Raw genomic sequence first — 15,226 nt, 5'->3', positions numbered from 1 at the left:
CCTAAAATTTCCTTTTAAATCATCAATAATCTTATCATTAAGTTCAATCCTATGTTTCAATTCCTCTATTCTTGCTTCTGTTTTTTCTCTTAAATCCAGTTTCTGCAAATCAGTATAATCTTTACTATCTTTAATTTCCTTAAGTTTCCTATTCTCTTTTTCTACATCTGTCTTATAATCTAAACCTCTTCCTACAGCCAATTTAATATTTTTGTTGGATTGTTGTTCTAATGTTTGAATTGCTACATCTAATTCTTTTTAGTTACATCTATCATTTCTATTGTTTCCTTGGGTTTCATCTCATCATATAAAGATCTCATGAACTTTAATTTATTTAATTGTCTTACCAATTTGGATATTGTCTTCATTGATTCATTTAATGAATCCATAGATGTGTCAAAATTCATTTTATCCATAAATTCCTTACCAAATACTTTTCCATAATCTTTAGGTGAATACCATTTACCATTTTCCAATAATGACCTTTTTACACCATCTCCTTTGTCAAACATAGTATCACTTGATGTAATCCTAATCCTTCTGTATAGCTTTTTAGTGGCTTCCTTAAGTCCATCACCAAATGGATCTAATCTGTTTTGCCTATATTCTCTTTTCAATAACATCACAATCCTTTTGCTAACTTTTATTTTCTCATTTTCCATACGCCTATCTATTCTATCCACTTGATCTTGCATTTCCTGTATACACTGTATATCTCCTGATTGATGCATTTCATCTATTTGTGCTATTAAGTTATTCCTTTCCATGGCCTCATCATTTGTATTATCAAAGTGTGCTGTGTTATCATCATCAAATATTTGGGTGTTATTATAGCTTCTATCGAATTCTTCACCATCTAATACTTCCATTATATATATATGGTCATTATTTTTTCTTCGTCATAAAATACATATAAATTAACACACCTATGCCTGTAATACGTGCCCACACATTTTGGGACAACCATCCAGTAACATCTTTTGCTCTATTTAATAACTATGCGACTACTGATCCATTAATTCCAGGTAATGCTGCTGCTGCTTTTCCAGCTAATTTACCAAGTAGGCCAGCAAGTGCTTTCAACTTGTTCCTTATCCATTCTTTAGCACCTTCTTTTCCACCTCCACCACTAGCTGCTGCTGCTGATCCACCACCGGTTAATGCTTTAACGAGGAAACCAATAGTCATACCGAAGGCTGTCATAATTGATACTATTGTTATACCTTGTTCACGGAAAAGGTTTTTAACCCGTTCACCTAGTGTACCGGTTTCCTTATCTACAAAATGTGAAAGTGACTGTTTAATTTGTTGTATTTGATTTAAATATTCATTACTTTTCCTAAGATCTTCATTTACTTCAACTATTCTATCTTTAAGTACTGTTTCTGTTCCTCAGTATAGCTCTCATCGTCTTCCATTAACTTAAGCTTTATGTGCTCCTTCTTTTGCCTATTTTTGGTTTCCTTTATTCTATCATATAGAGCCTTAATTCTATCTATTAGTTTCTTAAATGCACTATTTCTTGATTTTAGTTCTTTTTTTGTAGAGATGTATTTTCATCACCAAAGGATGTATCTTCACCACTAAAGGATGTGTCTATAGTGCTTGTAAAATCATCTACGGCTTCTGTTGTTTCTTCTGATTTTTTAATATCATCCATTTTAATATCATGGGCTGATTCAAATTTATCAAGATCTCCCTGTAGTTTAGTAGCATCTTTTGATATTTTTTCTTTTGCTGATTTAGATGAATCTGGATCAAAACCCATATCTCTTAAGAATTTTGCACCTAATATTTTCTTATACTCTTTTGAGGTTGTAAATTTACCTCCATCTGTTAATAATTCTTTAGGTAAACCTTTTGTACTATGGAATAAAATCTTTTTATCTTTAAATTCAAGCCTATCATACAATATTTTACCGGCTTCTGCATCTTTAAATTTTACCCTTCTATTTTCTTTATTTTAAAATATTCTCTATGCAGTTTCGATACTATCGTTTTAGCAATCCTAACTTTTTGTTTTTCAACTCTTTCAGTTATATTATTAATATTTTTCATCAATTCTTTCCTTTCAGCTATTTGCTCTTCTGACATTGTACCTGTATCTATATTGTTCAACTTTATTTGTAATTTATTCTGTCGATCTATTTCTTCATCAAAATTTAATGCACTATCATCATTATAATCTTCAGATTCATCAAAAGTTTTATTAAATTCATCGTTATCTAATGTTTCAAAACCTTCTGCCATTGTATAATATATAACTAGAATAATTTTTTTTACATATAATATAATGAAACAAATCATATGCTTTGAATATAGTGGTGAAGATTGTTCGGACACTGAAATAGTTAAACTATTGAATTGGTATAAATATTACCATAAGTTGTACATATGCTACAAATGGAAATATAAACGTACTAAAAAACTAAAATTGGTTCTAAATATGGTTATTGTAACATTAATTGTTGTTGGTTGGATAGCTGGATCAATCACTGCAAACGCTATCGTTCTTGGTACAATTAGTGGTGTTGGTGTTATAATCCAAGGATACATGACAAAAACTAATATAGCAAATAAAGTTGAAATGTGCAAATTTGCATACACATCATACAATAAGGTTCTTACCCAAATACAATCATTTCTAAATGGAATAAGATATGAGGATACTACATTTCTTTCAGATATGGTGGTATTAGATGGTAATATTACTGATTTATGTCCACCAATCAATGGGATGAGTAACAAGTATGAGAAGATTTATGATCAATAGATATTATACTCCATATATTATAAGAATGGATAAGATTTATTACTCTGCTACTGGCTACTGCAGAGGTAGAAGTGCAATAAGTAAGTTGGCTAAAAAAGCTAATACAACTAATGAAGAAGCAGAAAAATGGCTACTAAATCAACCACTGTATCAAATATATCTACCAGCACCAAAGTATGTCCCGAGACCCAATTCCTCATTTTCTATTTATGCTACAACCAATGACATTCACCAGGTAGTCTTGTATCTTCCACATGATAAGTAAAAAAGAAAAACACATAAGTATGCTCTCTGTGTTGTGGATGTTGCTAGTAGATATAAATCAGCATATCAACTAACTAGTAAAAGCTCGAAAGAAACTGCTGAAGCCTTTAATTGGATATATGTTAATACCGAATTAAAATTTCCCAAAACATTAATTTGTGATGCTGGCAAAGAATTTCATGGTGATGTTACCAAACTTTGAACAAGCATGATGCCATAATACAACGTGGTGATCCTAGCCAACATAGAAGTCAAGGTATTGTTAAACGATTTAATAAAACATTAGCAGATAGACTATTTATTTATCAATACCATAAAGAGTTTGAAGATCCATCAAAAAGTAACAGAGAATGGGTTGGTAGATTTCAAACAGTAGTTAGTGCATTGAATAATGAAAAAACCAGACTAATTGATATGAAACCAGTGGATGCCATAAAACATATTTAAAATAAAACAGGGATTTTCACAGCCCATCAAATGTGATAAAACATTACTTGATATTGGTACCAACGTTAGATATCTATACGAGCCTGGTGAATTGGAAGGACAAATTTATAAATATGGTCGGTGGACGTATATAAAATAAAAGATAGATACATTAAACATAATCAACCAACGTTATATTATTTGGATGGTGGTCCTAAGAGATCATTTGTTTCTGAAGAGCTTCAGCCCATTTTGAAACCTTAGACATTAAACCCCATATTCTTTCTATTTCCTTTTGCCTAGATTGTGTTTTTAATTGTGGAATTATTTTTGCATAATCATTCATACCCAGTGCTTGGAATATCTTTTTTAGTGTAAAGTTAGTTTATAAAGCTCTTTTTCTTATTTGGTTTGTACTTATTGTATAAGCGACTTATGACAGTAAATAGATTTTGTAATCGATTGCGTTCTTCTATTGTTAGATGTGGAGACGTTTGATTCATTAATGTCAAATAAATGTAGAATATACTTTTTTTATAGTACATCAACTTGTTCTTCTTTAATAGTGATTCTAGTATTGGGATACTCAATAGTATAACATAATTGTATACTAAATTGTCTGTATTAATAATCTGACTCCATAACGTTTTTATCACATCATCAGGTACCATTTGATCTAGAATCACAGTGAAATTCCCATCCCTCTTGTATATGCACCTCTTCCGCAATGTGCAACGTTCAAAAACACTGTATGAATTTATATAAACTGGAATATCACTAACTACACCACATTTTGGACAAACTAGTGTCGATGATGTTGTACTCTTAATCTTATCCACATCACATGTACAATCTATAATATCTTTATCATCCTTATCATCAGTATCATCAAAATAGTCATACATATACCGCATATAATTAAGTAAATCATCATCATCTAATTTAGACATTTCTATATCCGTAAGTTTATTCATTTATACTATACATACATGTTATTTCTTTAAATCTATTCCATTAAACTATGACGTCACAACTACCATTATAAAATTTGAACTTTTTTTTTCCTTATATTGGGGACACTAAATGACATCAAATCTTGGGGTCACAAAACGCGACCCCTAAAAAATTTACATATGTTAACTGTTTCTATTCCCTATATTGTAGATACATCAAAATAATCCATGAAATAGTACATCCAAGTTTAGGTTTTTATCACACAATCTGTAGTGTTAAAAACAGTAACAACGGAAAATTTACTTTTTACAGTGTATGTAACATTTTCTCTAAGATATACACGCTGTTTTTAAAAGAATAGTGTGTTCTTCATTATTCTCAATATGTTCTTAGCATGACTATGGCCTTAAAATATATAATGCCTTAATAAAATAAAGCATGCTATAAGTTACTATAGCTAGCTAATGGCAATTTCTACTACATCTAACGGCCAATTGCTTGGACACAAAAAGTTCTGTTCGTTTGATATACAATAAAAAAAGTAAACTTCTAATCAATTTTGTGCGTCATACAAATGTTCAAATATATAAACAAACTATCAAACTTAGACATATTCTTAGGATATTCTAAACTTCTGACCCATTTTTCAGAGTATATTCTTACAAAATAAGTGCTTAAAAAAATATTTTCCGGCTTAAGACACAACAAGAAACTTACTATTAAAGGAAAAATTTAGTTCTGAAAGAAACGGTTAAAAAATCGTTATACACCCAAATTTAATTCTCTCTCAAATAATTTAGACAACACACCTGTTTTTTCTTTCGCTTTCTCAGTAGGTTGCAATCTAGCTAGGCTGAATAAAAATCCAATCAGTTTTTTACTTTGATTACTAAATTTCGCTTCATCTCAAAGATAACGAATTGAAAATGTATAGCTGAAATTGTCTGCAATCAATTCTTTTTGTGATATTATATCATCGTACGTTTTTATTCGTTTAAAAAAGTAATTTTGCCAACAATAGTATTAACTTTGTTCGACAACAACAATTTGTTTCTTACGTTTTAGATTCGAATTACAGTCATATTCGAATGCGATACAACCTCATAACACAAAAATGTATAATATAGAAAAACATAAAAGCTTTAAGCTAACCTCATGATGAGTAAACATTGGCATGCTTTGTTTGAAGTAACTTTTTTCAGAATTAACTTGAAAAACCTACAAGTAAATTTTAGCGTACGGCCACGTCATAAGAAAGTAACCCGTGAGTTGCATGTCGTGGACTCACAATTAATATATAAGATACATTCCCATACAAATTGTCTTTAATTATTTCGAAGATGTCTTTCAATATAAATATCTATATAGTTTTTGTTGGAATGGTAAAGTTCAAAACAAATGTCTGCACACAGTGTCACATCACAAGTCTTGCATTCATAAATGCTCCTTTTGCCGCTTCTTTGACGCTTTACGTTACCGCATATTCGGGGCAACATACTCTACATGCCCTTTGAGTTCCCTCCACATTTTCTGCTGGCACTATTTTACTCAGAAAGTGTCTACCAAAAAGTCTCTTGTAGTATTCATTGCATAAATTATCTGGATACCTTTTAACTTGCACCTCTGTGATAAGCTTCTTAATCACACTGACACGAATATAAGGTTGTCCAATTTTTATACAATGTTCTTTTCATACAAGAAAAGCATTCACCATACAGATATTCAGCATTCCAAAAAACCTTTTTCCACCATATGATAGTTCGACGATTGAAGTGCGAATACTGGAGAAGCTGGTCGTTGGCTTCGACACCACCCATGCATTTGTTATACATCAACATAACCTTTGGTTTAAGAACAGCTTCTTGTGTCTCCCGATTAATTTTCCCAATGTTGGTGGGACTTCAATTATAAACGGATGATATAAGCGTAACTACTTTTCTGTCAAATATCTTGACAAGTGTTATTTTATTTGGAATAGACAATACTTTTTATTCTCCTTTTGCTTTCAACATCTCGTTTGTAATTTCTGCAGGCACACCTTTTCGAGTCGCAAAGTTCCAACAGCCCCTGTGTTCTTTCTTTTCAGATTGAAAAACAGAAAAGGGTAGCTGTAGAAGTTGTCCATATGAATTATAAAATTCTGATTCAAATAACGGTGTAACATGTGCATCACAAGGTCATTTGTCTTTCCAAACGCAGTGTTTGAATAGTCATCAATGCCGGTGTATAATTTGAACCCAACACCAAAGTTATTGGATGAATCAACAAGTTTGAATGTTTTCATATGGTACTTATCGATCTTGCTTGGGTTGTAACACTTGAACCGATTCTCCCTTGAATGGTATGCAACCCTCGTCGATTGGCAGATTTTGTCTTGGCAACCATACCTCTCTAATTCGTTTCGTCAAATATTCATAAAATAAACCAAGCTTTTTAGAAGGATCATAGCCAGGTTACCCTTTTAGAACATAATCTGCATTGTTGCATAGGTGAAGAACTGAAAAGATGTTGAGAAAGTTATCCCGAGACACAAGTTTTCTTGGAAATGGAGTAAAAAGTACATCGTCTGTTGACCAGTACTTTTTCAAATTTTCTTTCTTTACAATAGCGAAATAAAAAAGTCAATGCAATAAAGTTTTTCATTGTGACAATATCAATTCCGTCGTCAGGCCACAATCTATAATGTGATTTGGGTGGTAGTCGGTTTGCAGCTTTTTCTTCATCAATGTACGCTCGACCATATCTATTGGTTTCAGATATAATTTTCAAAATCAAATCATCAGGAACAAATAAAGAAAAGAAAAACAGTTCATCTGCATCATCAGGAATATTAACCAGAATTTTACTTTCCAAAATAAATGGATTTATCCATGTAAAGTTTGTATTGTTGGGAATCAATTTGGTATCGTCCCAGTCATCAGGAACATTCTTTTGGGCAGCTTTATTTTTTGGTTGAGGAACGCCAACGGTTGGAAATTGTTGTTGTCGTTGTAGACCAGTGGGTTGTAGAGCTGGAGGTGAAGCGGGTTCAGGTGGTTCATCAGCAGGCTGATCTGGAGCAAAACCCTCCTCATTTACATTGAATTGATCAACTAGGAAATTTTCATCATCATTATCAGAATCATCATCGTCAATATCAGAATCAAATTCGGTTTGTAAATCTAGAAATTCATCTCTGTTTTGTCGCCCTCTTAAAGTGTACTTTGCGCGAATCAAACCGTCGGTCATTTTGCAGAGCTTATATTGTGTAAAATTGAGAGATACATGTGTCATTTTTTTGCATAATTTATATAGATAGGCTAGTGCAACTTTTATTGTTGTGTGCACACACACAGATAGAATAAGGGTATTATCAGTATTAGTATAGATTTGCAATACTTTTATCAGTTCATAATTCCTCGCTTTTGCCTAAGTCAGGTGTTTTTGAAACTAAGACAAATTTTTTCTTTCGCCTTTTATCTATGAAAAGTTTTTTATTATCCATAATGTGACGTTTGAAACGGGAAAATACTGTGATGATACTGTAGTTCAAAAACGCAAAGCGACATTTATATTAAAAATTATGAAGATTTATTTCTTACTCTTTTTGCCATTATTATATGTCAATTTTTTGCACTTAATATGTTTCAGCAAATGCTACTGTTGAAGTATTTACAACAACAACAGAACCAGAAACAAAAACAGCAACAACAACAACATTCATCAAAATACCAAAAACAACAGCTCCATATGCAGACAAGACAAAACCATCTTTAACTGCGACGACAGGCCGACAAACAACAACGTTAGAAATTACAACAAAAATCATTGCAGTAGATGCAACAACAGCAACAAAACCAGAAATAAAACTGACGACCAACTTAAACACCCATTCTACCAAGAGCCACTTTTCTGCAACATCAGGAATAACTACGAACGAGCATAGCACAGGAAATGCTACCATTTTTAACAAAACACCACCTGTAGTAAGTTACATACACCAACGCCTCTGTAACACTTTTTATGTAGATTTAATTAAAAAATATTAAGGTTTTTTATTCTATAAGTTTAACCCATTACGTTCCGCAAAAGGTGTTACTGTTTACATCTATTCCACTTCCAATGGAAACTTGACGAGGCCGGCATTTACGTTTCTTTTTCTGATAAATTTAAATAAAGTTTGGCAGTGTCATGTATAGGGTTTTTCAATACCGTTACGGACTTTGTATGCAAGATCTCTCTGGTCTGAACTTAATAATCAAGATTCTAAGAAAAAAAGTAAATTCTTTTTTAGGAGCCAGCATCCAACCCAATTTTCATATCAACTTTAACTGCTTCAACAACTTCTTCAGTAAACATTAAAGATGATGACGATTCATCTAAAATTATTTTAATCGCTGCATTGGCATCTTCTCTGGTACTGGTTGTTCTCCTTGGATGTCTGATATACATGTTTTGGTGCCGAAAGAGGTAGGATCTACTATGATATCTTCTACATAATAATACGGAGACTGTGTGTGTCTATCAGTAACAGGCAAAGTGGATGTGTTTATATTCCTATGATGTTGCCGAAAAATGCATGTCTAATATGTTAAGTTTTCTGACGTTACGGCGCGTCGTCAGTAACACTACTTTAACGTCAATATCTTATATTATTAATGAAGGAACTAGTCGATAAAGCCCGTGGAAAAATCCCCTTAGGCAGGAGGACAATGTAAAAATTGATTATTTTAGACTTTTTGCCGACGTCAGCAGTGCAGATACAAAAAAGAATTAGCGAAGTTTAGTTTATTGGTTGCCTGTAATGTGTAGAGGCTAAAACCCTCATGAGAAAAATGTATAGGATCATGGGTTTTCGACGAACGTATAAGGAAATATAAGGGTTTGAAAATTTGGCTGATGTCAGCAAAGACCCGCAATCACACATAAGATTTTTTTCCAGAATTTTATATATCTAATGTCTTCATTGTATAGATCTTGAAAAGCTGATCAAGAAAATGTATAGGATTATGTACTTTTGACAAACAGTTTCAGAGATATTAAGGTTTGAAGATTTTTTGATGACGTCATCAACCCGTCCATTCCGAAACGGATTCGGGGACCCAGGTTTGGGAAAATAACCCAAATTGGTCCTAGGTGGTCCCTAGTTACCCACGCGGTGAAAAATCATTGACGTCACCACCTCGTTTCCTAGTTATTTGGCCTCAAAGTTTTAGGTGCACTGTGATGGCTTCATTAATTTAATATAGGATATTGACGTTAAAGTAGTGTTATTTTCGTCGCGTCGTAACGTCAGAAAATTTGACATATTAGAGTTGCATTTTTCGGCAACATCAAAGGAAAATGAAGACATCCACTTTGCCTGTCACAGACACACAGACACACTTAGCGTATTATTATATAGACTAGCTGTTTCCCGTGGAAGAATCCACTGTATTCCATTTAATTTATGTAGCAGATATATGTCCATCAAAAAACAAACAATACAGCAGTGCGCATCTTACATCTGCATTATTATATAAATGACCAAAAAAATTAAAGGTTTTCAACAACTGCAGTATATATGTGACATTTAAAATCTAAATCTACTAAAATTACTTGCTCTGACCATCTGACAAATGCGAAAATTATTTGGAAAGAAGTTTTTAAAAGCATTTCAACATACATCTCACCCATAAAATTTAAATCACTCAAAACGCCACATATATACAAAAAAGCTGATCAATGTCAAACACAAATCTCTCTCATTGTATATGTTAAAATCAGTTAGTTTATTGCAAACCCTGCCAAAAAGGTTGACACAAAATGTGAAAAATAAACAATAAATTTTGGCTAAGTAGAAATTTTTATCTAAGGTGTTAAAAAGGGATTTGCAACGATAAATTATAATGCAATGAAACGTTTTTGATATATTGCATACGGTCCTTCCTCACCAAACTTTAGACAAAATGCCAACAAAATAACGGTGTTTAAATTTAAAATTAATAAAGTCCTTTTAGCAATTTGCATGCTGTTTTACCATCAATAAAGTAAACAAAATTTCAAATCTCACATAGTATTCTGTCACAAATTTTGCAACACAAAATACAAATTCTAAATAATACTAAAATCTCTTATTTTGGTCCTTCGCATACCGACGGTCTCCCACAAAAGTTTAATCAAAATGTAAAAAATGAGAGGTAACGACAAAATCAAAGTTTGCAAAATTTAATTATTTAGGTACATATATCTACTGCATATGCCCTCTAAAAGAATATTTTAATCCAAAATGCCAAAGAAAAACAGTTTGCAACAAAAATCAGTTATTTCGATAATATTGCATACACTCTTTCCTCACAAAAGCTTCACAAACTGTAAAAAAAAGAATGGTTGTAGGGAGTGCTTCTGATTCAACAAAAAAAGTTTTTTTGACATATTGCATCTAGCCCTTACCCATTAAATCTTACACAAAATTTCCAAAACTATATTCGATCTAGAACACATCAAATTTAAATCGAGAAGGATCAGTCATTTCGATATATTGCACGGAGTCCTCCCCAGTAAGAATTTATACAAAATATAGAAAAACAAAGCTTGCAAGGTGTAACATTGAATTCTTCTTCTGTGTATATATATATGGTCCTTCCTCGCAAAATTAACATAAAATGTCAAAAAGGTTCAGATATAACATCTAACACAACAAAAATCAGTTCTATCAGTATATGTCATGCCATTGTCTTCCACCAAATGTTCCCCTTAAAGTTTCACAGACACAGCCTGTAAATTAAAAACAACTAAGATCAGGTATTTTGGTCTATTTCATACCATTCTGTTCCAAATAACTTATAAAATGTAAAAATCGAGTGGTATATAAAACAGAAATTTGCAAAATTTCATTTTTTTATATGCATGTATATTATATGCCTTCTACAACAATAAGTTAATTCAAAATGTCAAAAAGAAGAAAAAAATAGCTTACAAAGAGTATAAAATTGAAATCAACAAAGTAACTCTTTTGGTGTATTAAATATAAGCCATACGCACAAAAGTTTACACTAAATGTAAGAAAATGGTTGTGTTTAGTAATTCTAAATTAAGAAAAGTCAGTTCTTTTAACATGCTGATTAAGGTTTTTGCCCACAAATTCTTACATGAAAATGTTAAAACCACAATTTGAAACAAATTAAATTTACATTTTAAGAATAAGTAATTTCTGAACTTTATTTTCAGAATATTTGGAGGAAAAGAACTTCGCAAACCAAAAAAAACCAGGAAAATGTTTAAAATCTTCAGGGTTAATAACGTTTGATGGGTTTTGTGGGAATATATATACTGGGAATCTTTAGTTTAAAGCTAGCATTAGCTAGTTACAGCAGCTAATAGCTAGTCACTTAAATATAAACTGGAGACTTAGCTAGGTATAAAGAACATGGCTACATATATATATATATATATATATATATATATATATATATATATATATATATATATATATATATATATATATATATATATATATATATATATATATATATATATATATATATATATATATATATATATATATATATATATATATATATATATATATATATATATATATATATATTCCTAGCTAGCTAGCTAGTTGTTGGTGGTGGTTGGCTTTTTATGATGCTAGCTATAAAACATGTCTGGCAACAATAATATAATCAAAACTGAAAATAAAACATGATAAAACCTTACAGAACCTTGCTATGATTAATTTATAAAACCATGCTCTTCTTCAAATGTTTTTTTAAAGATTTATTTTGAATGAAAGAGTAGAGAATACTCAAAAAGAACAGCCATCTTTTTCGTAAACACAATTTCCGTTTTATGCTAGGAACTTCATTTAACAGTCCGTATGCTTTGTGAATATCTAATACCGTTTCATATGTAGCGATACCTATATATATGCTAACATAGAGTTTTTTGGCATAAGGGTATATATATTTATATCGTTATTAGCAGCGGGTTATATATTTACACCTTATGTGCGATTTCTATGAAGTACATTCCTAATCTTTTTAGTTAAATTTTAGCGTACAGCCACGTCATAAGAAAGTGACCCGTGATTTCCGTGTCGTGGACTCACAGTTTTACTCACGCAAGGGAATTAATATATAAGATTACAGTGCACCTAAAACTTTGAGGCCAAATAACTTGGAAACGAGGTGGTGACGTCAATGATTTTTCACCGCGTGAGTAACTAGGAACCACTTATGACTAATTTGGGTAATTTTCCCAAACCCGGGTCCCCAAATCTGTTTCGGAATGGACGGGTTAATGACGTCACCAAAAAACCTTCCAACCCCAATATCTCTGCAACGGTTTGTCAAAAGTACATGATCCTATACATTTTCTTGATCAGCATTTCAAGACCTATACGGAAGGCAACAGGTATATAAATTTTTAAAAAAAATTTTTGGGGGGTTTTACTAGCCATTGCTGACGTCAGAAAAATTTTTAAACCCTTCATTAACCTATCATTAAAAGCACATGATCATATACATTTTCTTGATCAGCGTTTTAACCTCTGCACAACCAACGAACGATACGAACGAACGAATAAACTAAATTTCGCCAAAATTTTTTGTAATTGCACTGCTGTCGTCAGCAAAATATCTAAAACAACTTTTTTTATTAACCTTTGGTTGATTGTAATTCGGGGTTTGCTGTAAGGTGGATTAGTCACACTAGAATGTTATTAAACAATTTTATATCGCATTGCCTGCGTCTCGCTACTTGCGGTATCATTTTGCGTGACAGACAGACGCATACGGATAATATAATATAGACTAGTCGTTAGCCCGTGGAAAAATCCACGGGTTCGCCCGTCCTTTAAATTTAATCGTTGCAACAAAGTGGACAAAAATATATCGCATTTGGTATTGGTGCGCATTTTTTAAATTTCGTGTTTCCGTTACGGGACGCGGCTTTTGCGGACACACAGACAAAATACGGCTATTATTAAAGAGACGCAGGAAATGGCTTTATATAGACTCTAACATTTAAGTCAGAGGTTACTATGGTAACGAATTAATTAACCAGATCAAAATTACGCGTGCAAATGTCAAGTAAACGCCTGACAACATTAAAATTGTTTACATTGCTGTAGATACCATGTTGTAGATATAAAAGTCTTCATGTTTTTTCTCTCTTGTGTTATAGGAAAAGTGCTAGAGAGAATCAAGGTAAGGATAAAAAGTTTTTTCTTGTGCAGATAATACATTAACGCATGTCGGCTTGCTGAAGATTATTTTTCTGTTGCTTTTTTCGATTACTTCAAAACACATGTTTTAGAAATGAAAATAACTTCATTTAAGAAAAAGTAGCATCTAAAAAATACATATATAATATATAGCGTTTTGGAGAAATTTGAAATGGCTAGCTGTGTATATTTTAAAAAAGGTGTTTGTTGAACAGATGGTCATCATTTTGTCTACTAGATTTGTTAGTCACCGCTATGATGCCGCTAGATGATGACGTATTCAACCCAACTGCTGACATCAGCTCTCTATACACTGTCCCAAAAAAAATAAAGAAGAAGCAAGTCCTCAAACTAAAAAAAGGGACTGGGAACTGGTCGAATTATGACGAGGTTGGTGCATTAATTGAAGGCGTTTACGAAGCGAAAGAAAGTATCTCAGAAGATCAGGATGGAAAAAATTCTGTAAATGGTTATAGTAAAGTCGATATGCGAATGTCTCCTCCAGCGTTCGTTCAAGACGGTCCGTATGAATTTATCGGAAGTAGGACAAACTCTTTTACTCCTGGGAGGATAAAAGATAATAAATCTCTTGACATGGGTCCTGAAATTGTTGAAACTGCTCTAACCACACCTGAAAATACTGTAAGCATTCCTTTAGTGAGAGAAAATCCTTGTTCGCAAAAGGAAGAAAATAGTGCAAAAGTTTCCACGTTTAAACCAAACAGTAGTATACGTATAAAACAACAACGCACGTCGATGCGACGGGAGAATTTTCTGGATAAAGAAAACGCTATTTTAACGAACGCCACCCACGAAGATGTTACTATTACCCCTCCTGTTTCCAAACGCTCTTCGCCCGTATTATCTGATAATCGGCGTCTTGTTAATAAAAGTAGCAACGAAAATACCAAACAAACAAACAGCTATGAAACAATACCAAAGGACAATGTTGATTCAAATAAAAATGCCGAAAATGATTCGAAACAAGAACACCACTTCTTTCAACTGGAACCAGAAAATGATGACGAAAATCATGAATACGAAGAAGTCGCTAGTAACAATGACACATCGCCAATTAGTTACGCCGATGTAGAAATTTCGCCTATGAAAGACAGTGACAAAACGAAAACAAGTAACAGAAATCCGAACTACGTATCTGTTCAAGTGGCTGATTAATTTTAAAATGCTTTTGTCGAGAGGGAGGCATTCAAATTACGCCATGAATTTATTCTGTTTCTGGCCCACAGTCTTACACACGTTTTTAGCGGTAACAGTTCGTATGAAAGGCCACCACATGCCGCTAAAACATTACGGCAATAAACAACGAGAGATCTAGCAAAGATCTTTTAATTTTTATTAATGAACTTGTGCGAAAATAATTTCCAGCTAATAAAAGATACTGTAAGTAAGGTTCCATGTGATCTTAGGTTCCAGTGTTAGGAAACCGGTCCGGATGTCATTAATTCCGTCTATAAGATGTGTTAAAATCTTTCCGGTAGTCCATCGGTTGTTTTATTTATATTACCGGTAAGGATAATATTTTATAAAGCTATTCCCGAATGAAACGTCATATTGACTCGGACAGGCATAACATGCAAGCAGCGTTTTGTGGTGTGGTG

At 32.5% G+C, this 15,226-nt stretch overlaps 1 protein-coding gene across 3 annotated transcripts in view; it reads left to right on the top strand.

Annotated features, from left to right (window-relative positions):
* Positions 1-15,016, top strand: part of LOC130645544 (uncharacterized) — a 45,688-nt gene extending 30,672 nt beyond the window's left edge. For all 3 annotated transcript variants that reach the window (XM_057451566.1, XM_057451576.1, XM_057451584.1), the window contains 4 exons: positions 8,048-8,382; positions 8,691-8,866; positions 13,568-13,590; positions 13,846-15,016. In XM_057451566.1, coding sequence (XP_057307549.1) covers positions 8,048-8,382; positions 8,691-8,866; positions 13,568-13,590; positions 13,846-14,783 — 1,472 coding nt within the window. In that variant the 3' untranslated portion in view covers positions 14,784-15,016. The remainder of the gene's footprint in view (positions 1-8,047; positions 8,383-8,690; positions 8,867-13,567; positions 13,591-13,845) is intronic.
* Positions 15,017-15,226: the final 210 nt, after the last annotated feature.

The sequence above is a fragment of the Hydractinia symbiolongicarpus genome, chromosome 1 (assembly GCF_029227915.1).
Source record: "Hydractinia symbiolongicarpus strain clone_291-10 chromosome 1, HSymV2.1, whole genome shotgun sequence".
In the NCBI taxonomy this organism is placed as follows: domain Eukaryota; kingdom Metazoa; phylum Cnidaria; class Hydrozoa; order Anthoathecata; family Hydractiniidae; genus Hydractinia; species Hydractinia symbiolongicarpus.
This window is presented reverse-complemented; position numbering and strand designations above follow the sequence as displayed.